General features: G+C 38.4%; 2 protein-coding genes across 2 annotated transcripts; one reads left to right on the top strand and one right to left on the bottom strand.

Annotated features, from left to right (window-relative positions):
- Positions 1–11,110: 11,110 nt before the first annotated feature.
- LOC140611418 (olfactory receptor 7A5-like) lies at positions 11,111–14,226 on the top strand. The gene is made up of 2 exons (XM_072788183.1): positions 11,111–12,018; positions 14,193–14,226. The coding sequence occupies exons 1-2, from the start codon at positions 11,111–11,113 to the stop codon at positions 14,224–14,226; spliced, it is 942 nt and encodes a 313-aa protein (XP_072644284.1).
- Positions 14,227–19,569: 5,343 nt separating this feature from the next.
- On the bottom strand, positions 19,570–20,560 carry LOC140611417 (olfactory receptor-like protein OLF4). The gene has a single exon (XM_072788182.1). It carries the CDS (start codon positions 20,557–20,559, stop codon positions 19,570–19,572), a length of 990 nt encoding a protein of 329 aa, XP_072644283.1. The 5' UTR covers position 20,560.
- Positions 20,561–25,049: the final 4,489 nt, after the last annotated feature.

Genomic DNA, 25,049 nt, shown 5'->3' with positions numbered 1-25,049 from the left:
TTGCAAGGCCCAAAACCTGAGCCAAATCTTGAGATCCTCTGATCAGATTCTGGAAGTGGGAAATGCCTGTACTATTTTTTTTCCTGAATTTCTATTTCTTCTTTGCCTTTCTATATAATTTACGATACTCACTTTATTAAGCTTTGTGATATCTCTGATATCCCAGAGATTTTTCCCTTTGTCATTTTCCTACTCTCTCAATGCTATTCCTAACCTTGGTTGTGAAATATTTGGAAATCCTCATTTTTTAAAGGACTACATGTATCTGCTAAGAATAATTTCTTCTCAAATAAAATATATCATAGTGAGTATTTTTTTGTTTGTTTTGTTTGACCAAATACTACTTCTATGGAAAATCTATACTTGTCCACCATAGCTATTTATATAAATTTATAACAGAGAAAAATCTGAGACCACTGTGCTTCACTTTATGAACATGATTCCTTTGTATATAATTACCTTAAATGCTCTTCCTGAGAATGCACACTTTGACACACTGGTTGTTATAGCTGATCCTGAGGATTTTTCTACATATTAGGATCCTGTTGTTACACAGCTTGTGTCCACCATGTCTACCCTAGTCACTAGCAAAAGAAATGATAATAAAAATCCATGTCTCCAAGTGGAATCTACATCGAAAGACATATATGGAGAAAAATAGATTGACATAATATGGCCTTGGAGTCGAGTTGGCTTTAAGGATGATGAAGCAAAATATTAAATCATAGATTTATTGCTATGCGAAAAATTTCTTTCTCAGGCACTTCATCTACTCATTACATTATGGAATATTGGGGCAGCCCAGTGGCTCAGTGGTTTAGCACCGCCTTCAGCCCAGGGCATGATCCTGGAGACCCAGGATCAAGCCCCAGGTCAGGCTCCCTGCATAGTGTCTGCTTCTCCCTCTGCCTGTGTCTCTGTCTCTTTCTCTCTGTGAGAGAGAAAGAGAATAATTTTTTCATTATTCTCATTAATAAAATCTTTTTAAAAATTAAATAAATTATGGAATATCAGGGTCCATTTGTAAGGTATATTCAGTAAATTGAACACCAATGAAAAATTAATTTATTAAAAAAAGAAAAAAAATGACTTGAAAAGAACTCACAGAGGAAGACATAGACATGGCCAACATGCACATGAGAAAATGCTCTGCATCACTTGGCATCAGGGAAATACAAATCAAAACCACAGTGAGATATCACCTCACACCAGTGAGAATAGGGAAAATTAACAGGGCAGGAAACCACAATGTTGGAGAGGTAGCGGAGAAAAGGGAACCCTCTTGCACTGTTGGTGGGAATGTGAACTGGTGCAACCACTCTGGAAAACTGTGTGGAGGTTCCTCATAGAGTTAAAAATAGACCTGCCCTACAACCCAGCAATTGCACTGCTGGGGATTTACCCCAAAGATACAGATGCAGTGAAACGCCGGGACACCTGCACCCCGATGTTTCTAGCAGCAATGTCCACAATAGCCAAACTGTGGAAGGAGCCTCGGTGTCCATCGAAAGATGAATGGATAAAGAAGATATGGTTTACGTATACAATGGAATATTACTCAGCCATTAGAAACGACAAATACCCACCATTTGCTTTGATGTGGATGGAACTGGAGGGAAATGCTGAGTGAAATAAGTCAATCAGAGAAGGACAAACATTATATATGGTCTCTTTCATTTGGGGAATATAAAAAATAGTGAAAGGGAATAAAGGGGAAAGGAGAAAAAAATTAGTGGGAAATATCAGAAGGGAGACAGAACATGATAGACTCCTAACTCTGGGAAACGAACCGGGGGTGGGGGAAGGGGAGGTGGGCGGGGGTGGGGGCGACTGGGCGACGGGCACTGAGGGGGGCACTTGATGGGATGAGCACTGGGAGTTATTCTATATGTTGGCAAATTGAACAACAATAAAAAATAAATTTACAAAAAAAAAAGTCGGTCTGTGTTATTGCACCTGTCTTTAGGATCCAAAAATTTATTTGCCACATTATGCCTTTCCTTCTGGAATTGTAAGTTGAGAACACAAGCTAGTACCTGTTTACACTGTGAAGTGGATATTGTTACTAGAACACACCAGAGCCTTTCTTCCTGTTAAGCAAATCATGCCCGAGTGAATGTATGATCTGTGGAGAAACCCCTGTAGTTTTTACCTGCTGATGCTGTCTGTCTTGTTGGAGAATACATTTTGGATGTTTTTTTTTTCTTTCCTCCCCACCCCAAAGAAAAAGAGAAGACCTACACTCACCTGCACCTTACTCTATCACAGGACCACAGCCTTACTACTCAAAAGAGTGGCCCACAGACCAGGACCTGCAGCACCAACATCACTCAGGAGCTTGTTAGAAATGCTGAACTCCTGGGCCAAGCAGAGTCTGCATTTAGGCTAGAACCCTTGGTGATTCCTCTGCACTTTGAGGTTGGAGAAGTGCAGGTCTAGACTACGTTTCCTCACATTTTCAATTTGACCTTTAAGGTAGGGTCATGATGTGTGTTGGGAGCTGTCCTGCTCAATGGAGGTATTGAGCAGCGTCCCTCAGACATTGCCAGATACGCCCAAGAGGAAGGAATCACCTCTGGTTGGGACCACTGGTACAGAGTTTGACAACTGTGAGCATCCTGACAGAATGCAATTAACACCCATCCCTTTCTGCAATGATAACTGAGAAGATCACTAAATTCTTCAAGCCCCATGTCTCCATGGGGAAGGGAGTTCACACCAGCGCTTCCTCATAGAATGTACTTCCATAAAAATTGAATCAGGCAACTCCTGTAAGGTGCTAAACTCAGATTACAGTTCATAAAAAAGATCTAAATCTATCTCTAACAATTAACAAACATTTTATAATGATATTTTAAGCCATAGCTCTGAACTTGTTATAGAAGTGTAAAATTCCTAATTGTTTTACTCTCATAAAGCCGAGGGTGAAGTGGCCAGGATTTTATATTACAGGAAAAAACTTATCATCTTGGTTGAGAAAGGGAAAAGTAACTTTCTAGAGATATCAGGGGTTGTGTCTCCACCACAAGTCGATGCTTTGAAGGGCCCAAGGGTCCTAGGCAGGATTGATTCCTCAGTCTTAAACAGGAGAAAATATTCACTCAGGATTGGGATAAGGTGCTGAAAGGCAGAAGAAGAAATAGAAAAAGAGTAAGAAAAAATTACTTCACCTGGTCTCCTAGGAACAGAAATTCAACAGGAAAAGTTTCCTTTCTGTCCACATCAGTATCCCAAAGGGAAATCATGAGCCTAGAGGTGGGAGGAACAGGATGAGAAGCCTGAAGCAGCTGTAAATACCTCCTCTGATGCAGTCCCATAGCTCAGGCAACCTCAGGATGGACAAGACCTGGTCTTTTCCTGTGCAGTCGTAAGTCTGGACAGGGCACTAACGTTTGACCCACTGCTATTCTCCTGTCTGGGGACACAGCTTCATATCTATCAACCAGCCACATAGGTATTTTGATTTCCATGTACAGACCTTCTTCTCAGAGACCCCATCTAAATGAGTTTTACCGCCCAGTATGGACTGCAAGAGAAGGTGAAGAGAAGGAAAGTCAAGAGCATTTACCTGAGGTCACCTGAGGGCCAGTCCAGCCTAGCCCAGAGATGAGAGCTTGCTGTGGATGTTTCCTGGCTTGATTGAGAAATTTATTGATTGATTCATTTATGTATTTATGATGCTAAATATAGAAGTGAAATGGAACTCAGAAATCCAAAGTTCAAGTAAATCTTTAACAACTAAATCATAATCATAGAAACCCAATCATATGGGGGAATGGGAAGCATAAAGGTAGAACATGAGACCAAGGATCTTTGCAATTAACCAGAGTAGAAAAGTCAAAGTATTAGCGGTGGAGGGATATACGGTGAAGTGAGGATATGTCTTTTCATTTTTAAGATGGGACATATTAGACTACATATCCATACTAATAAGAACAATCTAGACAAAAGAATTCTCACAGGTACATCTATGCAAGAACAGTACATGAAACATACATATCACAGTAACTCCTCTCCCTTGAGTATTCAAATGAAATTTTTTTAATGTATTATGTGAAAAGGGGTATGCTAATGAGCTTTCTTTACAATTACCTTATTACCTGTGAACCTGACTATGGTCTGGGTTAGCTAGCCACTCACTTTCTCTGTCAAAAATTGTCTGTGGGAGTCCTTGGTGTTTGCATGGTGGGGACCGAGTGGCTTTATTCCTGTTTTTCATTGTGTTTTTTCAAGCAAAAAAATTGGTGTTTATTTCACCAATTTAGCTACTTGCTATTTTGCTTTTTTATGTATGTGTAGATGTATCTGTGCAGAATGTGTGAGGGTATATAAATTTTGTGTGGTAAAGTCTGTGAGTTAGTTGTAATGTATTCCCTCCACTGCTTTTTATAAAGTCTGTGAGTTAGTCATAATATATTCCCTCCATTTCTTTTACTGATTTATCTGTTACCTTAATATTTCTTCATCACTTATGAATACCTGCTTTCTTCTGCATACTTACTGCCCACAAATCACCCTTTATACGTATTTTCAACTAGTGTTCACATCTCTGTATTCCTTATTGTTCGTTGTGCCCTTTTATTATTGGATCTATTTCTAAAATAGGAATGCCATTACATGAAAGGCATTCTTCTTTATGTTTGACCAGGAATCATCTCTACCTTCCATAAGCATACTGGTCCCATGTATCTTTATGTGAGGTGAAACTAAAACTTTAGAGACCACTCTTTCTCCACATTAAAAGACCTTTTCATATTCTTTTTCCTGAGTCCTTAGCAATCTAATTTAGTTTTGTACCATCATCAATTTAATTAAATTCCTACTCTCTTAAATATCTTTGTTCAGAAGTTTGTTTGAAGACTTCCTTCAATTTGATTTCAGACAGTTGTTTTGACCCACTCTGCTTAGCCTAAATGCACTTTCATTGTTCTTCTTTCATTCAAAAGTTTCACTTATTTTAAAACTATGCTGTGTTATGCATACTTACACATTCACACAATCAACTGGACTGTATAAAAGATACTAATGTATATCATAAGTACTCTTTATGTTCTGCACAATCTCTTTTTTCTAGTTTTCTCCCCCATCCTTCTGACTCAGGAGGGTATAAGGAGTATAAGGAGTACCTTATACATGTCCCTCTAGTCAACCAGTGGAATTCTTATTCATGATTTCTATGCCTGCATGACATTGCATGGTGTGGCTGTGTCATTTACACTTTTGATGGCCTCTTATATTTTTTTCTCATTAAACTACAATATATTCAGGGGCACCTGAGTGGTTCAGTGGTTAAGCATCTGCATTTGGCTCAGGTCATGATCCTGGGGTCCTGGGATGGAGTCCCACATCAGGCTCCCCCCACGCAGGGAGTCCACTTCTCCCTCTGCCTATGTCTCTGCGTTTCTCTCTGTATATCTCCATGAGTAAATAAAATCTTTTTTAAAAGTACAATGTATCAATGTTATGAAATATTTATAAATACTTAAAACTATGTTTCACAACCAAAGCCCACCACAGAGAAGGAACTGGCCCAGAATGTCCATAGTGCAGAATGTCCAGACTGCAAAACCCAAAGTTAAAGAATATCTGTATTTTAAAAAAATATTTTATTTCTTTTAAGTAATCTTTACACCTAACCTGGGGCTTGAAATTACAATCCCAAGCTCAAGAGTCCCGTGCTCTACCGGCTGAGCAAGCCAAATGCCCCAAAGAACATCTGTATTTTTATTTTTTTAGATTTATTTATTTATTTATACATGATAGACATAGAGAGAGAGAGAGAGGCAGAGACACAGGAGGAGGGAGAAGCAGGCTCCATGCCAGGATCCCAACGTGGGACTCGATCCCGGGACTCCAGGATCACACCCTGGGCCAAAGGCAGGCACTAAACCACTGAGCCACCCAGGGATCCCCTCATCTGTATTTTTAATATTTGCCACTGACTTCAGAGCCTCCCCAAGATGTTATAACACTTCTGCATTCTGACAGGAAAACTACAAAGTAATCTTTTGTTACTTCTTTAAAAATTCCAAACCCCTATTAATGTGACAGCCTTTTGAGTGCTTTCTTGGGGTGATGGGTGTGAAAGAGATTTCTTTTTCTTTTTCAAGCTCACAGCCCTTTTATTTTTTTAATAATAAGTTTATTTTTTATTGGAGTCCAATTTGCCAACATACAGAATAACACCCAGTGCTCATCATGTCAAGTGCTCCCTTCAGTGCCCGTCACCCACTCACCCCCACCCCCTGCCCTCCTCCCATTCCACCACCCCTAGTTCGTTTCCCAGAGTTAGGAGTCTTTATGCTCTGTCTCCTTTTCAGATTATTTCCTACCCATTTCTTCTCCCTTCCATTCTATTCCCTTTCACTATTATTTGTATTCCCCAAATGAATGAAACCATATAATGTTTGTCCTCCTCCGATTGACTTACTTCACTCAGCATAATACCCTCCAGTTCCATCCACGTCGAAGCAAATGGTGGGTATTTGTCATTTCTAATGGCTGAGTAATATTCCATTGTATACATAAACCACATCTTCTTTATCCATTCATCTTTCGATGGACACCGAGGCTCCTTCCACAGTTTGGCTATTGTGGACATTGCTGCTAGAAACATCGGGGTGCAGGTGTCCCGGCGTTTCATTGCATCTGTATCTTTGAGGTAAATCCCCAACAGTGCAATTGCTGGGTCGTAAAGCAGGACTATTTTTAACTCTTTGAGGAACCTCCACACAGTTTTCCAGAGTGGCTGCACCATTGAAAGAGATTTCTTATTGAGTTTTTTAAACTATCTGTGAGCTCAAGTAAATGCTTATCTATATGAACACCATGTATATTTTCTATTGTTATTATATGTACACTTTTCATATGCCTACTTATCTATAATTATCAGCGTTGCATATAATTTTCAAATTATATGCAAACAAATCAGTTTCTCTATTGACTTTTAGTTATATATTTTTGGCCATAAAATGGTCTTAAGTTTTATTTAGTTAAATATATCTATCTTCTTACCTCTGAGGTTATTTTGCCTTAATTATGATGGTTTTATTTTTTTAATTTTTTAAATTAAATTCAATTTGCCAACATATAGTGTAACACCATGTGTTCATCCCATCAAGTGCCCTCCTCAGTGCCCATCACCCAGTTACCCCATCCCCTCACCTACCTTCCCTTCCACAACCCTTTGTTTCCCAGAGTTAGGAGTCTCTCATGGTTAGTCTCCCTCTCTAATTTTTCCCCACTCAGTTTTCCTTCTTTCCCTTACAATCTCTTTCACTATGTCTTATATTCCACATATGAGTGAAACCAACTATGATGGTTTTATATGTAGGTTTCTAGATATGCATCTAAAATGGAATGGAATGGTTACTCCTAAACTGAGGTTTACTCCTTCTGATTTTCGTGAGTTGTGTGAGATAAGGAGCCACTGCACTTCCTTCCAGGTAGAAGGCTATTTGTGCAAACTTCCATTTGACAATACAATCTTTTCCAGCTAAATTGAAATGCAGCTTTGTCATGTATTAAATATTCATATATAATGAGGCCTAATTCCTGATTCTTCCACAAATACTAAAAGTGGGGATCCCTGGGTTGCTCAGCAGTTTAGTACCTTGCTTCAGCCCAGGGTGTGATCCTGGAGTCTCAGGATGGAGTCCTGCATCGGGCTCCCTGCATGGAGCCTGCTTCTCCCTCTGCCTATGTCTCTGCCTCTCTCTCTGTCTCTCATGAATAAATAAATAAAATCTCTTTTAAGAAAATACTAAAAGAGCATCTTCTATGTTACAGAAATGTCTAAGAATTTTAAAAATACTTAATTCCCTCCTATTTCAAGATCTTGGGGAATTTTATTACTTGTCCATGTTGATTTTGTGGAATTACTGCTCCTGTAGATCCTGTTTCAGTTCTCAAAACTCCCTTCAATGTTGCTGGATATGGTTGTACCAAAACCACTCTCTTTAACCTGGTTTTCTCTCCTCTGTCATTCTCTGTATTTCATAATGTTTCCTTGTTTTATATTTGTTTCTATATAAGTGCATATACATCCACACCCATAAAGAAGAAGATGAACAGTTCAGGTGAAGTCCCTGCCTCTTTGGTTCTTAAGTCACAGTGACAGACAAGAGCACAGTGAGATAAATGTGAGTACGAGATAATGCCCTCAGATAAGTCACATGAAAATTATTCAGAGTAAGAGGATAGATTGCCACAGGCTGTTTAGGATTTTACAGAGTCTGGGGAGGCCTTTGCATGTTGAACAAGGAACAGAACTGTGAGTAGTTGTGCTCCTGAGACTTGTCAAGAAAGTGACTAAAACCCAAAGGCTAAAAATAACAAATAAACACAAAAAGATGTCATATAGAAAAAGTGATACAGGGGTTCATCACATCCTCTATTGGGCCAAATAAAAACCAACTGGTCAAATAAATATGTAATAGGCACAGGAAAAACAAGTCTTCTGCTATCTGCTATCCGGTAATAAAAAGGCCCAAATGTTGTGAAGTATTGTTTCCTTCTTTTTACTAATTTTTCTCTTGTGATGTTCAATCTATAAGGTGTTTCACACCATAAAGATGTCATTACTTTGTCTTTTGGACAAATTTATTTTTCCTCTTTTATTATTTTTGATGGGTATTAATAGGATGAAACCAGAATGGAATGCCACCAGCACCAGGGGAGCTTTCCTTTCTAACAGTCTTTCAGGTCAGCTGAATGTATTAGATCATTTTACTCTTTATATCCATCCCATTTCTCCCTCCCTCTGTCTGTCTCTATTTCTCTGTATTGAACACAATTTTTTCTTGGTGTTATTTTTTAAATTTCTTATTTAAATTCAATTTAGTTAATATACAATGTATTATTAGTTTCAGAGGTAGAATTTAATGATTCATCAGTTGCGTATAATATTCAGGGCTCATTACATCACATGCCTTCCTTAATACCCATCACCCAATTATCCCATTCCCTCACCCACCTCCCCACCAGCAACCCTCTATTTCTGTCCTATAATCAAGAATATTTTAGGGTTTCCGCCCTCTCTTTTTTTACCTTATTTTATTTTTCTTTCCCTTCTCCTACATTCATCAGTTTTGTTTCTTAAATTTCACTTATGAGTGAAATCATATGGTATTTGTCTTTCTCTAACTGACCTATTTGGCTTAGCATAATACACTCTAACTCCATCCATGTCATTGCAAATGGCAAGATTTCATTCTTTAAAGGCTGAGTAATATCTCATTGTGTGTGTGTGTATATATATATATACCACATCTTCTTTATCCATTCATTTGTTGATGGACATCTGGGGTTTTCCATATTTTGGCTATCGTGGACATTGCTGCTATAAACATTGAGGTTCAGCTGCCCCTTTGAATCACTGTTTGTGTACATTGGATAAATACCTAGTAGTGCAATTGCTAGGTCATAGGGTAGCTCTATTTTTAATTTTTTGAGCAATCTCCATACTATCTTCCAGAATGGCTGCACCAGTTTGCATTCCCACCAACAGTATGAGAGGGTTCCCCTTTCTCCACATCTGGGCCAACACCTGTTGTTTTCTGTCTTGTTATTTTTAGCCATTCTGACCGGTGTGAGGTGGTATCTCAATGTGGTTTTGATCTGTATTTCCCTGGTGATGAGTCATGTTGAGCATTTTTTTCATGTGTCTCTTAGCTGTTTACAATTGTACCAAAAACCATAAGATATCTAGGGATAAACCTAACCAAAGAGGTAAAAGATCTGTACTATTAATTGTAGAACATTTATATTAAAAAATTTGAGGAAGACACAAAGAAATGGAAAAAATTCCATGCTCCTGAATTGGAAGAACAAATATTGTTAAAAATACCTGTTACTCAAAGCAATCTACACATTCAATGTAAACCTGATCAAAATACCACCAACATTTTTCACAGAGCTGGAACAAACAATCTAAAATTTATATAGAATGAGAAAACACCCCAAATATTGAACACAACTGCTGGGTATGTTTTTACATTCTTATGGAAAAGATGATATTATTTGTATGCATTCATATCCTAAAGAGTGTGTTGGAGTGGTTGGGGGGAGGTGAGAAGGACATAGAAGAACACACAACAAGAGGGCATGGTGTGCTGAGTTGTGTGTATGTGAGAATGTATGTGTGCATGTGTGTCCATGCATGTGCACACATACACGTTGATGAGTGAGAGCAGTCCTCAAGCAAGGACACACAGGCTTCTCTATTTCAAGGTGAGCCCTATACTACACGGGCTAAACTCAATCAACAGATTGAGTAAGGAAGGATGTTCAATGGACAGACAGGACACTATTCCAATCAGATCATAAAGTACAAGAGGTACATAGTGTGAACAAGGAAGCTCCTGTGTCTTGAACTTTAAAAATCTATGAGGCCAATGGTTCTACAAAATTCCCTGCCACCACCTCTCATCACTTTCCCTCTTGTCCATTCCCCTGAACACATTGGCTTCCTTCTGAGCCTTGATTTTCTAATGGAAACACTACCTCAGGGCCTTTGCACTAGCCCTTCCCTCTGCCAGGAAGACCTCTGGTCTTCCACCCTCTTCCTTGAGGTCTCTGTTCAAATGCCACCTCCTTAGCCAATCTTGACTGAACACCCAACATAACACCCACCCACTCTCTCCTTCAAAGCGCTTCTGTGTTCTTCATAGAACACAGAATGTGTTCTGTCCCCATTTCATGATTATTTAATCTGTATATCTACTTCCATCATCATCACACAATTCTAGGGATTTTTGCTTTTCACCTCCTTACACTTTATGACTAGAATTTTGAAACATGGTCCACACTCTATATATTCCTCAAATGCATGAAAGAATTTCCTACTAAGACTATACAATACTTGAACTGTTGGGAAACATCTGATGTTGGGATGAAAATTCCAAATCTTAAATTAAAAAGAAAAAAATAAAATTCCAAGTCAGAGAGGAAATGGGAATCACTTCAAAGGCCCCAGATCCATTCAAAAATATTGAAATTAGTTTCTTGACTGGAAAATATAAATTGTTGCATTTCCACAATGTGAACAATATCCATTTCTGTGAAAATGAGTCATGTTATTTTCCCCTGTGCTGGTAGTCGCCTCCACCATATGGACCCAGGAAATTATACAGGAATTTCAGAATTCTACCTTATGGGATTTTCAGAAGAACTAGAACTACAGCCCCTTGTATTTGGGCTTTTCCTCTCCATGTACCTGGTCACTGTGTTTGGAAACCTGCTCATCATCCTGGCCGTCAGCTCTGACCCCCACCTCCACACCCCTATGTACTTCTTCCTCACCAACCTGTCCTTTGTAGACATCTGTTTCACCTCCACCACCGTTCCCAAGATGCTGCAGAACATCCAGACCCAAAGCAAAGTCATCACCTATGCAAGGTGCCTCACACAGATGTACTTTTTCATACTGTTTACAGGATTAGACATCTTTCTTCTAACTGTGATGGCTTATGACCGGTTTGTAGCCATCTGTCACCCCCTGCGCTACACGGTGATCATGAACCCCTGGCTTTGTGCACTGCTGGTTCTGGTGTCCTGGGTCGTGAGTGTCCTGTATTCCTTGTTACAAACCTCCATGGTGTTGCAGCTCTCCTTCTGTACAGAGGTGGAAATCCCCCACTTTTTCTGTGAACTGAATCAGATGATACAACTTGCCTGCTCTGACACCTTTCTCAACAACATGGTGATGTATCTTGCAACTGTGCTTCTGGCTGGTGGTCCCTTCTTTGGGATCCTTTACTCTTACTCTCAGATTGTTTCCTCCATACATAGAATCTCATCAGCTCAGGGCAAGTATAAAGCATTTTCCACCTGTGCATCTCACCTCTCGGTTGTCTCCTTATTTTACTGTACGGGCCTAGGAGTGTACCTTAGCTCTGCTGCTACCCAGAGCTCCCACTCAAGTGCAGTGGCCTCAGTGATATACACAGTGGTCACGCCCATGCTGAATCCCTTCATCTACAGCCTGCGGAACAGAGACATAAAGGAGGCTCTGATGAGATTCTCTGGGATGCCAGCTCTAAAGGGACCAATCGTCCTGGGGCTGAAGAAGTGCCCATGATTGCAAGGCCCAAAACCTGAGCCAAATCTTGAGATACTTTGATCAGATTGTGGAAGTGGGACATGCCTCTATTTTTTTCCTTTCTATTTCTTCTTTGCCTTTCTATATAATTTACGATACTCACTTTATTAAGCTTTGTGATATCTCTGATATCCCAGAGATTTTTCCCTTTGTCATTTTCCTACTCTCTCAATGCTATTCCTAACCTTGGTTGTGAAATATTTGGAAATCCTCATTTTTTTAAAGGACTACATGTATCTGCTAAGAATAATTTCTTCTCGAATAAAATATATCCTAGTAAGTATTTTTTTGTTTGTTTTGTTTGACCAAATACTACTCCTATGGAAAATCTATTCTTGACCACCATAGCTATTTATATTAGTTTATAACAGAGAAAAATCTGAGACCACTGTGCTTCACTTTTATGAACATGATTCTTTTGTATATAATTACCTTAAATGCTCTTCCTGAGAATGCACACTTTGACATACTGGTTGTTATAGCTGATCCTGAGGATTTTTCTACACATTAGGATCCTGTTGTTACACAGCTTGTGTCCACCATGCCTACCCTAGTCACTAGCAAAAGAAATGATAATAAAAATCCATGTCTCCAAGTGGAATCTACATCGAAAGACATTAATGGAAAAAATAGATTGATATAATATGGCCTTGGAGTCCAGTTGACTTTAAGGATGATGAAGCAAAATATTAAATCATAGATTTATTGCTATGCAAAGTATTTCTTTCTCAGGCACTTCATCTACTCATTAAATTATGGAATATCGGGGCAGCCTGGTGGCTCAGTGGTTTAGCACCACCTTCAGCCCAGGGCATGATCCTGGAGACCCGGGATCAAGTCCCATGTCGGGCTCCCTGCATAGAGCCTGCTTCTCCCTCTGCCTGTGTCTCTGCCTCTCTTTCTCTCTGTGAGAGAGAAAGAGAATAATTTTATTCATTATCTCATGAATAAATGAATAAAGTCTTTTTTAATAAAAAATTTATTTTTTATTGGTGTTCAATTTGCCAACTTACAGAATAACACCCAGTGCTCAACCCGTCAATGCCCCCCTCAGTGCCCGTCACCCATTCACCCCCACCCCCCACCCTCCTCCCCTTCCACCACCCTTAGTTCGTTTCCCAGAGTTAGGAGTCTTTATGTTCTGTCTCCCTTTCTGATATTTCCCACACATTTCTTCTCCCTTCCCTTCTAATGCTTTTCACTATTATTTATATTCCCCAAATAAATGAGAACATATAATGTTTGTCCTTCTCCGATTGACTTATTTCACTCAGCATAATACCCCCCAGTTCCATCCACGTTGAAGCAAATGGTGGGTATTTGTAATTTCTAATGGCTGAGTAATACTCCATTGTATACATAAACCACATCTTCTTTATCCATTTTTTTTAAAAAATAAAATAAATTATGGAATATCAAGGTCCATTTCTAAGGTATATTCAGTAAGAGGAAAGATGGTGGCATGTTTGGGGTTTTCTTAAATTATTTTCTGGATTTGGGTTGAAATTTTCCAGTGCTATATACAAATATCATTCCTTCCATTTCTCTAAGTGAAATATCTCCCACTATTCAAAATTTTCCCATAATTTCTGAAGGGACAGTGAATGAACACTATCAGTATCATCCATTATATATCATCCTCATAATCACAGGACACCTCACTGGCAGGATTGGAATCCTGTCCAGATATGTGATTCAGAGTCCCAATTTTGTGCACACATGCAAGTCCTTCCAACCTCTCCACATTACCTCTAAGAGGCCTCGATGGACTCATTTTTTAATACAGTCAGTGAGACAAACTTGAAGAACAGAGTAATCATGAAGGCTACTTTCAAGTATCAGAACCAATGCCTAGAATAAAAAAAGAATCAGATTACTACACATGCCATGAGTTCTGCCTAATTTAATTATTATATCAGTGAGCTTTTGTTGCATACAAAGCATTGTAAAATAAAGTGGCTTAGTGTAGGGGCACCTGGGTTGCTCAACTGATTAAGTGTCTGCTTTTGGCTCAGGTCATGGTCTCGGGGTCCTGGGATTGAGTCCCATATGAGACTCCCTACTCAGCAGGGAGTCTGCTTCTCCCTCTCACTCTCCTCTGTGCTCTCTCACTCTCAAATAAATAAATAATAGAATGTTTTTTTCAAATGAGTTTATCAAATGTGAAATGTCTTAATTCCACTATTTTAATTTTTTTATTTATTTATGATAGTCACACAGAGAGAGAGAGAGAGAGAGAGAGGCAGAGACATAGGCAGAGGGAGAAGCAGGCTCCATGCACCAGGAGCCTGATGTGGGATTCGATCCCGGGTCTCCAGGATCACGCCCTGGGCCAAAGGCAGGCTCTAAACTGCTGCGCCACCCAGGGATCCCTTAATTCCACTATTTTAACATCCACATGTGAAGCTTAGCTTTTCCACAGTTGGAATAGAGTTCTCCCATTCCAATAGGTGTGACTCAGGAAACGATGCTCCAGATCTGACCTTGAGTCATGCACCACTAGAATTTTTTAATTCTAATTAATTTATTCGATGATTATTACATGAGAAAAACTATGCATATTTAAAGTGCACAACTTATGGAATTGAAAGAGTCATTGAAAAGTCATGGGACAAGGACGCCTGGTGGCTCAGTGGTTGAGCATCTGCCTTTGGCTCAGGGCCTGGGATCCAGGACCAAGTCCCACATTGGGCTCCTTGCAGGGAGCCTGCTTCTCCTCTTCCTATGTCTCTGCCTCTCTCTGTGTCTTCCATGAATAAATAAAATATTTTTAAAAAAAAGAAAAATCAGGAGACACACTGCATGATTCCATTTCCATAGAACTCAAGAAGGTACACAGTAAGTTCTAACTGCTTCATTACACAATGTTAGAGTGTAATCCCTCCAGCCTTCATTTTCTTCTGAAGGCAATGTGGAATCATAAACACAACTTCAAGGAATGTTGTAAGGAAAGATGAAATGTGTGGAAATACTTTGTTGGGTCCAAAGAATGTTCAAGATTATGAGTTGGTTGTATGTAAATGTATGTATATTCATGTACATTTTCATTTCAAGAAAACACACTCTTGTGCATATATGTACATGCCCAAGACCCAAAGCCCTCATTGTAGCTCATTATAACCAATCTATTGTGTTGAAAGAAAGCTTGAGAGAAACTTGTAGGGTAAAGAAATGAAAAGAATGAACATTTGTTTTCACGTGGAATTCTAGGTTTATAGAAATTCCAACAAAAATATTTAGAGAACGGTGGCTTTAATTTTCACAATGTATCAGTTTTCCTATCTTAATGTCCAGAGGCCTCAAAGACACAACCACATTGACATTATGCAAGGATAACTCCTCTGTACCAACTAATAGGATTGAGTATCTCAAAACTGACTTTAGAATTTTCTTCCACTTAAGGTAGGGCTTCAACACAAAATGCCCTTCCTTATCCAAGGAAGCTAAGTGAATGAACTAAGAGACTTAATTTCAGTTTCTTCAAATAAAATTTTATTGGAGAAATGTCTTTGTCACTTTCCTATTGCTGCTATCATCAATTTCCGCACTGAGGGTTTAAAAGAAACAAATTTACAGTCTTCCAAGGATTCCTGGGTGACTCAGCGGTTGAGCGTCTACTTTCAGCTCAGATCCTAATCTCAGGATCTGGCATCGAGTCCCACATCCGGCTCCCTGTAGGAAGTCTGCTTTTCCCTCTGCCTATGTCTCTGCCTCTCTCTCGTCTCTCATGAATCAAAAAATAAAATATTTGAAAAAAAATTGCACTCTTCCAGCCTTGGAGGTAAAAGCCAAAAATAAGTCTCATTAAGCTAAAATCAAGATGTCTCTGCAGAACACAGAGAGCATGAATTCCTGCCTAGTCATGTACATGACTCTGGGTCACTATTCATTCTCTACAAAAAATACATGTCCTTCTATGTAACTGAAAAGGATCCTTATCAGAGCCACTCTTTTTAAGATTTATTTGTTTATTTGAGAGAAAGAGAGAGAAGAAAGGGGGACAGGGAAGAAAGAAAGGGACAGAGAATCTTGATCAGACTCCTAGCTGAGTGTAAAGCCCAAAGTCGGGCTTCATCCCAGGAGCCTCAGATCATGACCTAAGCTGAAACCAAGAGTTGGAAGCACAACTGCTGAGCCACCCAGGGGCCCTTAAAGTCACTTTTAGCAGGTATCCAAAATAACTTGAATAACAGAATGATAATGAATGTTGCTGCAAAGCAGGCCATCCTGAAAGCAAATGGCTTGGTATAATGTCTTTAGTATCAAGTGAAATTATATGGTGATGAGTTGTTCTAATCTCTGTTGATCTTCTCAAGAGTTTGAGTCAGCTATTTGTCAACTGGGGCAAGGTAGAGCCAGGGGAGGGGGCACTGCAGGGGCACCAGCACTGCTGATATCTCCAGGGCATTCTATATAATTAGGGCTTGGCTAGCTAGCTGAGGCTAGTCCAGGGTGGCCTTGTCTTGGACAACTGGGCTCTGCTCCACATGTCCTCACTTTCTCTGGAAGCCCACCTGGCTTAATTCAGCTACTGGAGGCAGAGTTCCAAGGCAGAACAGCAGAAATGCACCAAGTCTCTATTAACTACTGTCACTCCCATCATATCCTGCTGGCCACAATAAATAAAAATCCTAATCCAGCCCAGATGAAAGGTGGTGGAAGAGTCTCCACCACCTGATGGAAGGTGCTGCCCACATTGCCAAACACATGGCTACCTAGAAAGAAGGGGATGTGGAGCCATCTCTGCAAACAGTCTACTACTACTGTAAATTTCTATTTGAAAGGTTTCATTTCCACTTCAACTTTCAACAGTGGAATGATCTCTGAGAATACAGTGAGATTGAATTATGTATCCACTGGGCAGTTATTTATGGAAATTTACTCCAGAGGCTCAGGCTTTCCTGTAAATATTTGCTCCCCACCACTTGCCTGTAGATCACTATTCTTAGTCTAAGAAAAGCTCAAAGAAATAAAAGATTTTCTTTCCAGATGTCTCAGAGAGACTGGAGACCTTGTATCTAACTCACCAATTGATGGACTAAGGACTGTTTATCACTGATGCTATCTTCATGGAATCCTTATGTAGATACTTACGTCTTCCTTATGTTTTCCTATTGACTGGTTAATTCCTATCACTTTCTCAGTGATATATTCATAACGGTTTTCATTCTGGTACTGTTTGGTTTTCTTTTATGGGGAGGCTTCCACTGGAAGGAGATGGCATTGGAATGCAAATAGAAGACAGAGAAGACGGAAATATTTTTTCTTCATTTTTCCAGTTTTTTTTATTTAAATTCAATTAACCAAGATATAGTACATCATTAGTTTCAGAGTTCAATAATTCATCAGTTGCATATAATACCCAGTGCTCATCACATTACATGCCCTCCTTAATGCCCATCACCCAATTACCCCATCCCTCCACCCCTCATTTTTCCAGTTTTATTAACATGTAATTGCCATGTAAAATTCTAAAACTTTAAGCATACAACTTGGTGATTTCATATAAATGAAATGATCACCAGGATACATTAGTGAATACATCCATCACTTCACATATTTCTCTTTTCTTTTTGTTGTAAGAACATTTACTCTGTACTCTGTTAGCAACATGCCAGTATACAACACAATATAGTTAACCAAAACGACCATGTTGTACATGACATTCCCAGAACTCATTCATTTTATAATTGAAGATTTATAGGCTTCCACCAGCATCTTCTCATTTCCCCAAACCCCAGCTACAGGCAAACATCAACCTGCTCTCTGTTCTATGAGTTCAGATTCTTGTATTTCACATATAAGTGAGATTCTACACTATTTGTCTTTCTCTGTCTGATTAATTCACTTAGTGTAATGCCCTCAGAGTCCATACGTATTTTAGCAAAGGAAGGATATTCCTTTCTTATTGCTGAGTCACACTGTATAGATATGCTATCATCATTAATTCATCTGTCAATGATGACAGATGATACTCAGCTCTATCCATGTTTTGGCTATTGTAAATAATCCTGCAATGAATGTAAGGTCACAGATATCTGAGATACTCACAAATATGTAGGGAGTAAGCCACCCAATCATGAACAGCCAGTGGATGAAATAAGAAACCAAAAAAGAAATTTGAAAATCTTCAATCAAATGAAAAAGAAAACATAGCCTATCAAAACTTATGGGATGTTGCAAACGCAGCTCAAAGAAGGAAGTTTCTAGCAATAAATGCCTACATTAAGAAAAACAAGAGACCTTCAGTAAATAACCTCACTTTATGATTCAAAGACCTACAAAAAGAAGAATAAACTGAGTCCCATGGAGCAGAGGAAAAAATAACAAATATCAGAGCAAACATAAATGGTATATGGACCAGAAAAACCACAGAAAAGATTAACAAAGCTAGGAGCGAATTTTTGAAAAGCTGATCAAAATTGACAAACGATTTGTTAGAACGAAGAAAAAGGGTAGGGGAGAAAATGCAAATAAGTAAAATCAGCAGCAAAAGATCACAAGAAAGGTAAAGAAATTGGTGACAGAAATTGTTCACATACAGTATAACATTCATGACAACATTTTTAAAAGGGGAGATATTAAGTCTAGGGCAATGGAAGGAGTAATATTTGTAGGCAGCACTAGAAGTTTTCAAAGAGAAACAGCAAAATAATCCAATTAAATAATATAAAATCTGCTACTACATTCTTCACTTCAATTAATAAAACCCTTAAAGATGGACACCAAATATGCCACATTTCAATGAGTAGATGTACATCATCAAAAATATATTTTCCACAGTGAAATATGGTGTGGTTAAAATTTTTACTTCATCCTATTTCAGGTCTTCCCTGATACTGAGCCCATGTCAAGTCACTTGGTTTATGCAAATTTTTCTTTCTGTAGATTATACTTGGTTTGTGTTTTTCTTTTTCCTTTTTCTTTTTTTTTTGATTTGTGTTTTTCATAAGCAATTTTAGCCTTACTCTTCTGTACGAGGGATACTGTGGATGCTGAGCTGATAAGAGAACAAGATGCTAATGAGGATCACAAAGCCCCATGACTAGCTACAAAACAAACTACTAGGTTAAAGACTATATTATCAGGAAAAGCATTTAAGGTACTAACATAAAAAGAATGGCAGACTCAGAGTGAAAAACTGTGCTCTTAGAGTTTCTTCTACAATAAAATTATAAGAATGGTCTCAGTGGGCAATGTAGTTTATTTCATAAAACTAGGACAATCCATCACTCTATGGCACAAATGGGAATCTCCAAATTGTTTCTGATTCAGAGTTGGAACTAATATGGAAATTAAGAAAACAAAAAAGAAAAGTTTAATAAAGCAGTTAAACTTTAGAAAAAGTGAAACTCCAAGTTACAGATAGAGGGATTAGGTTCTTAATTCATGAACCAATTAAAGAACCACGATTTCTGGCTGTTAGGCATTATCTGGCAATCACAGATACTTCTTGAAAAATGACTCTTTTATGGCTTCCTTCTGAAAAATACATTTAGAACCCTCTTTATGTCTCTGTTCCGCAGGCTGTAGATGAAGGGGTTCAGCATGGGCGTGACAACCGTGTACATTACCGAGGCTTCTGCACTTGAGTGGGAGCTCTGGGTAGCAGCAGAGCTAAGGTACACTCCTAGGCCCGTACAGTAAAATAAGGAGACAACCGAGAGGTGAGATGCACAGGTGGAAAATGCTTTATACTTGCCCTTAGCTGATTGTATTTTACGTATGGAGGAAACGATCTTAGAGTAAGAGTAAAGGACCCCAGCCAGGGGACCACCAGCCAGAAGCACAGTTGCAAGATACATCACCATGTTGTTGAGAAAGGTGTCAGAACAGGCAAGTTGGATCACCTGATTGAGTTCACAGAAAAAGTGGGGGATTTCCACCTCTGTACAGAAGGACAGCCGCAACACCATTAAGGTTTGTAACAGGGAATGCAAGACACTCACGACCCAGGACACCAGAACCAGCAGTCCACAGAGCCCAGGGTTCATGATAACCATGTAGTGCAGGGGATTACAGATGGCCATGAATCTGTCATAGGCCATCACAGTCAGAAGGAAGTTGTCCAAACCTACAAAAAGTAGGAAAAAGTACATCTGCATGATGCAGCTTTTATATGTTATGACTTTTTTCTTTGCGTGTATATTCATCAGCATCTTGGGGACAGTGGTGGAGATGAAACAGATTTCTACAAAGGAAAGGTTGGCAAGGAAGAAATACATGGGTGTGTGGAGGTGGGAATCAGAGCTGACAGCCAGGATGATGAGCAGATTCCCAAGTATGGTGACCAGGTACATGCACAGGAAAAACCCAAAGAGGAAGGGTTGCAATTCTGGTTCCTCTGAAAATCCCAGAAGAAGAAATTCTGAAATTCGTGTATCATTCTTTGGTTCCATATAGGCAATGCTACTACTAAAATAAGAGAGAAAGAGCATGACATAATCATAATCATGCATTACTAACCTGGCAGGTACATTATTGTTTATATTCTTCTCTCAAAAAATTAATGTTTATATTTGTGTAGAACACCATAAAAATACTAAAAACTAGGAATATAGGGAAACTATCTCAACATAAAGCCTTTTATGATGGGATGCCTGGGTGGCAGGCATGAATGAAGTGGCAGTGGTTGAGTGTCTGCCTTTGGCTCAGGGTGTGATCCTGGAGTCCCTGGATTAATTCCCATATCAGGCTCCCCGCATGGAGCCTGCTTCTCCCTCTGCCTGTGTCTCTGCCTCTCTCTCTCTCATAAATAAATAAAATCTTGGAAAAAATCCTTTTATGAAAAACCCACAGCAAGCATGATACTCAATGGGGCACAGTGAACATTTTTCCTGTATGGTCTAGAATAAAGCAAGGATGACCGCTTTCATGATTTCTATGCAAAATAACACTGGAAGTTCTAGCCAGAGGAACTAAAGAAAGAAAAATAGTAGGTGAGAGGGTAGTGCAAAGCTGCTCTCCTGGAACTCTGGTGGGAAAGGAAAGAAGGAAAGAAAAGAAGAAAGAAAGAAAGAAAGAAAGAAAGAAAGAAAGAAAGAAAGAAAGAAAGAAAGAAAGAAAGAAAGAAAGAGACATCCAAACTGGAAAGGAAAAAATCAATTAAGTATGTAGATGATGTGATCTTATATGTAAAAAATCCTAAAGATGCTACAAAAACACTAATAAAGCTATTAAATTAATTCAGTCAAGTAACTGGACACAAAGCTAACTCTCAAAAAATCATATATATATATATATATATATATATATATATATATATCCCTCAAAAATAATATACATTATATATATGTAGTGAGCAATCTGAAAGGAAAAAAAATCCCATCTATGTGACATCCAGAAGAATAAGGCAATCACTTCATACCAGTCAGACTAGCTAGTATAAAAAGACAAGAAATGACAAGTGTGGGTGAGAATGTGGAGAAGATGGAACCCTTGTGCACTGTTGGTAGGAATGCAAACTAGCACAGCTACTGTGGAAACAATGTGGAGGTTCCTCAAAAAATTAAAAATAGAAACACCACATGATCAAGCGGTTCTGCTTCCCAAAGAAGACAAAAACACTAATCAAAAATATATATGCACCCCAAGTTTATTGCAGCATTGTTTACAATAGGCAAGATATGAAAGCAGCCCAAGTGTCCATTAATAGATGCATGGACAATGCATCTATTGATGGACAAATAAGATTTGTGTATATATATATATATATATATACACACACACATACAGATGAATAAAGATTTGCATATATATACATACAGATAAATGGATACAGAAGATTTGTATGTATACATATACATACAGATGAAATTTTATATACATTTTAATATATACAAGTTTTATATACATTTGTATACGTGTGTGTGTGTGTGTGTGTGTGTGTGTGTGTGTGTATGCACTGGAATATAACTCACCCACAAAAAAGAATGAGATCTTGCCATTTGCAACAACATGGATGGATCTAGAGGATGTTATACTAAGTGACATAATTCAGACAAAAACAAATACCATATGACCTCACTTACTTGTATAATCTAAAGAATAGAACAAACAAACAGACAAACAAAAACAGAAAGCAAACTGGGGGACACCTGGGTAGCCCAGAAGTTGAGCGTTTGCCTTCGTCTCAGGTCCTGATATCGGGTCTGGGGGGGATTACACATCGGACTCCCTGTGAGGAGCCTGCTTCTCCCTCTGCCTATGTCTCTGCCTCTCTCTGTCTCTCATGAATAAATAAATAAAATCTTAAAAAAAAACTGGTACTTGCCAGAGGGTAGGTGGAGGGGGAGTGGTTAAAGTGTATTAAAAGGTGCAAATGAGATGTTGCCATTTGCAACAACATGGATGAATCTAGAGGGTATAATGCTAAGTGAAATAAGTCAGTCATAGAAAGACAAATACCGTATGATTTTACCTAAAATTGATACTTAAGAAACAAAACATGATCAAAGCAAAAGAGAAGCAAACCAGAACAGACTCTTAACTGTAGAGAACAAACTGCTGGTTAAAAGAGGGGATGTGTGTGGGGGGATGGGTGAAATAGGTGAAACAGATTAAGAGTACCCTCATCGTGATGAGCACTGAGTAATGTGTACAACTGTTGAATCACTATATTGTATACCTGAAACTAAAAAACACTGCATTGAATTATATGGAAGCTAAAAATTAAATTTTAAAACTACAAAAAAAAAAGTCTTTAAAATTACCAGAAAAATCCCCCAAATAAAAAATAAAATAAAATAAAATCTACAGCCAAATCATGATTTTGACATCCTGGCCCAGATCAGTCTCTGTACTGGGGTTTGTCCTGGGCATTGTACAACAAAACATGAGAGACTCCTAACTCTGGGAAACGAACAAGGAGTAGTGGAAAGGGAGGTGGGCGGGGGGTTGGGGTGACTGGGTGATGGGCACTGAGGCGGGCACTTGGTGGGATGAGCACTGGGTGTTATGCTATATGTTGGCAAATTGAATTCCAATAAAAAAATAAAAATAATAATAATAAATAGTAAAAGAAGGCATTTATATAAATAAATAAATAAATAAATAAATAAATAAATAAATAAATAAATAAATAAATAAAGCCTCCCCAATCAGACAGCCTAAAATGTCTCTGGACACTGCTCAGTGTCCCCTGCAGGACAAAATTGTCCCTGGTGGAGAACCAGCATTCTAACTCAATCTCAAAATATTTTTCTATAATTGATATAATAGCAATTTAATGAGAAAGAATATGAAAAATCCTCAAAAGGTGTAAATGACAAAAAAAATACTATGCAATCACTGAAATAATGAATTAGCATTTATTGGTTGATGGAGGCAAGTCCGTAAGGTGCTATTGAGGGAGACAAGCTATAAAAAATAGACTGCATGCAAGCACAAAGACCATTTACAATGTGCATAAGATTCTGTGCATGAATTTGTATAAAACTGTATGAATATTTTTGTGTGCATAATATAGAAACATTAGTTTTAAAAGAAGCTAAGAGCTTATGGAACAAAGGGTAGCAATGAGAATGAGACTAGCTTAGGCATGGAGCTGTGTCAAACAATTGCCTGAAACACAATGACAATCTAAAACTGATTTGATAGAGAGGTATAAAATACTATTAATGTAATGACATCTACATGGGTCACTAATGGGAGGTTAAAGTGCTAAAGACTTGAAATCAGGGGAGCTGACTGGCTCAGTTGGGAGAGAATGTGGCTCTTGATCTTGAGGTTGTGAGTTCAAGCCCAATGTTGGGGTAGATATTACTTTTTAAAAACATTAAAACTTAGAAATAAAAGAATATAACAAAAAGTCTTTTTTTAAATGGGTAGGGAAAAAATAAATAAAAGTGGGTAGGAAGCATTATCTAAAGTTACGATTTCATCTTATATAAAGATATATTAGTTCATATTTGTTTAGTAATAAAAGGTGAATGTTAATCAAACGATAAAGAAGAATACCTTCCAAATGATGGCTGCAGGTGACGTGACTTGGAGAAATAGATCTAATCACAAAAAGCCTAAAAGTACAATGAGGAATAATAGAAATGTGAAGGCAGTTTGGAAATATGTATAAATGGTGATCTATTTATTCAAATGATGCAGAACCTTCTACACTTAAATGTGCAAGAGGGGGGAGGAAAAGACCACATAATAAGTTTGAGTACACAAAATACATTAACTTTCCTACTACCCTCTAATACATCTGTATATACATAAAGGAACTGAAGATCAAACAGCAAAGTTAGTGGGAAAATTCCAATTCTTAGATTTGAAAAAATGTAATCAAAAACAGTAATATAAACACTCCACCAAACAAAAGCACAGAACTGGCACAGACAATTTGCAGCAGAGAAAGCAGACATCTAAGAAACCCAAAAATATACTTATGCTCACCAGTAAGAAAATAATTGCAACATTAAGCTTTTTTTAGTATATCGCTTTTCACCTACATGTTTTAAAAAAAAAAATTGATTGAAATACCCAGCTTGAAAAAGGACACTGTGAAATGTATGTCTCATGACCCATGGTCTGTATCTTTCTCATCAGTATGGGAACATACTCAAATTTTTCTGGCTTAAAAAGAACAAAAGGAAAGCCCTCAATTGACTGCATGCCCCTTGTAGCTAATAGCCTATATCTCTATTCCCCTTAATAGCAAATATCTTAGACTCGTGTTCTACTCCTATTGAGACCACTTGCTGCCACCCATCACCACTATTCCATTAACACTAGTCAACTCTCAACAGTTTCCCCTGAATGGCTGATTTAAATGTTTACTTTTCTTTTTAGGATCATAAATAAATGATTCATTAGTTAGTCAAACAAGCCAACAGCTACAGTGATGTCCTGGTGCTGGGCTAGGCTGGACTGGCTCTCAGGTGGCTTCAGGTAAATGTTCTCACCCTTCCACTATCTCTGGCCCTTTCCTGCACTACCTGCTGGGTTTTTG

This window comes from Canis lupus, chromosome 19 (genome assembly GCF_048164855.1).
Source record: "Canis lupus baileyi chromosome 19, mCanLup2.hap1, whole genome shotgun sequence".
NCBI classification, from domain to species: domain Eukaryota; kingdom Metazoa; phylum Chordata; class Mammalia; order Carnivora; family Canidae; genus Canis; species Canis lupus.
This window is presented reverse-complemented; position numbering and strand designations above follow the sequence as displayed.

Excerpts from the sequence above, each read along its gene's own strand:
- LOC140611418 (XM_072788183.1), top strand. The coding sequence starts at position 11,111 with ATGGACCCAGGAAATTATACAGGAATTTCAGAATTCTACCTTATGGGA. Across the intron at positions 12,019-14,192 it reads ATAAAGGAGGCTCTGATGAG|TCTCCTCTGTGCTCTCTCAC; the intron begins ATTCTCTGGGAT and ends TCTCCCTCTCAC.
- LOC140611417 (XM_072788182.1), bottom strand. The coding sequence starts at position 20,559 with ATGCATGATTATGATTATGTCATGCTCTTTCTCTCTTATTTTAGTAGT.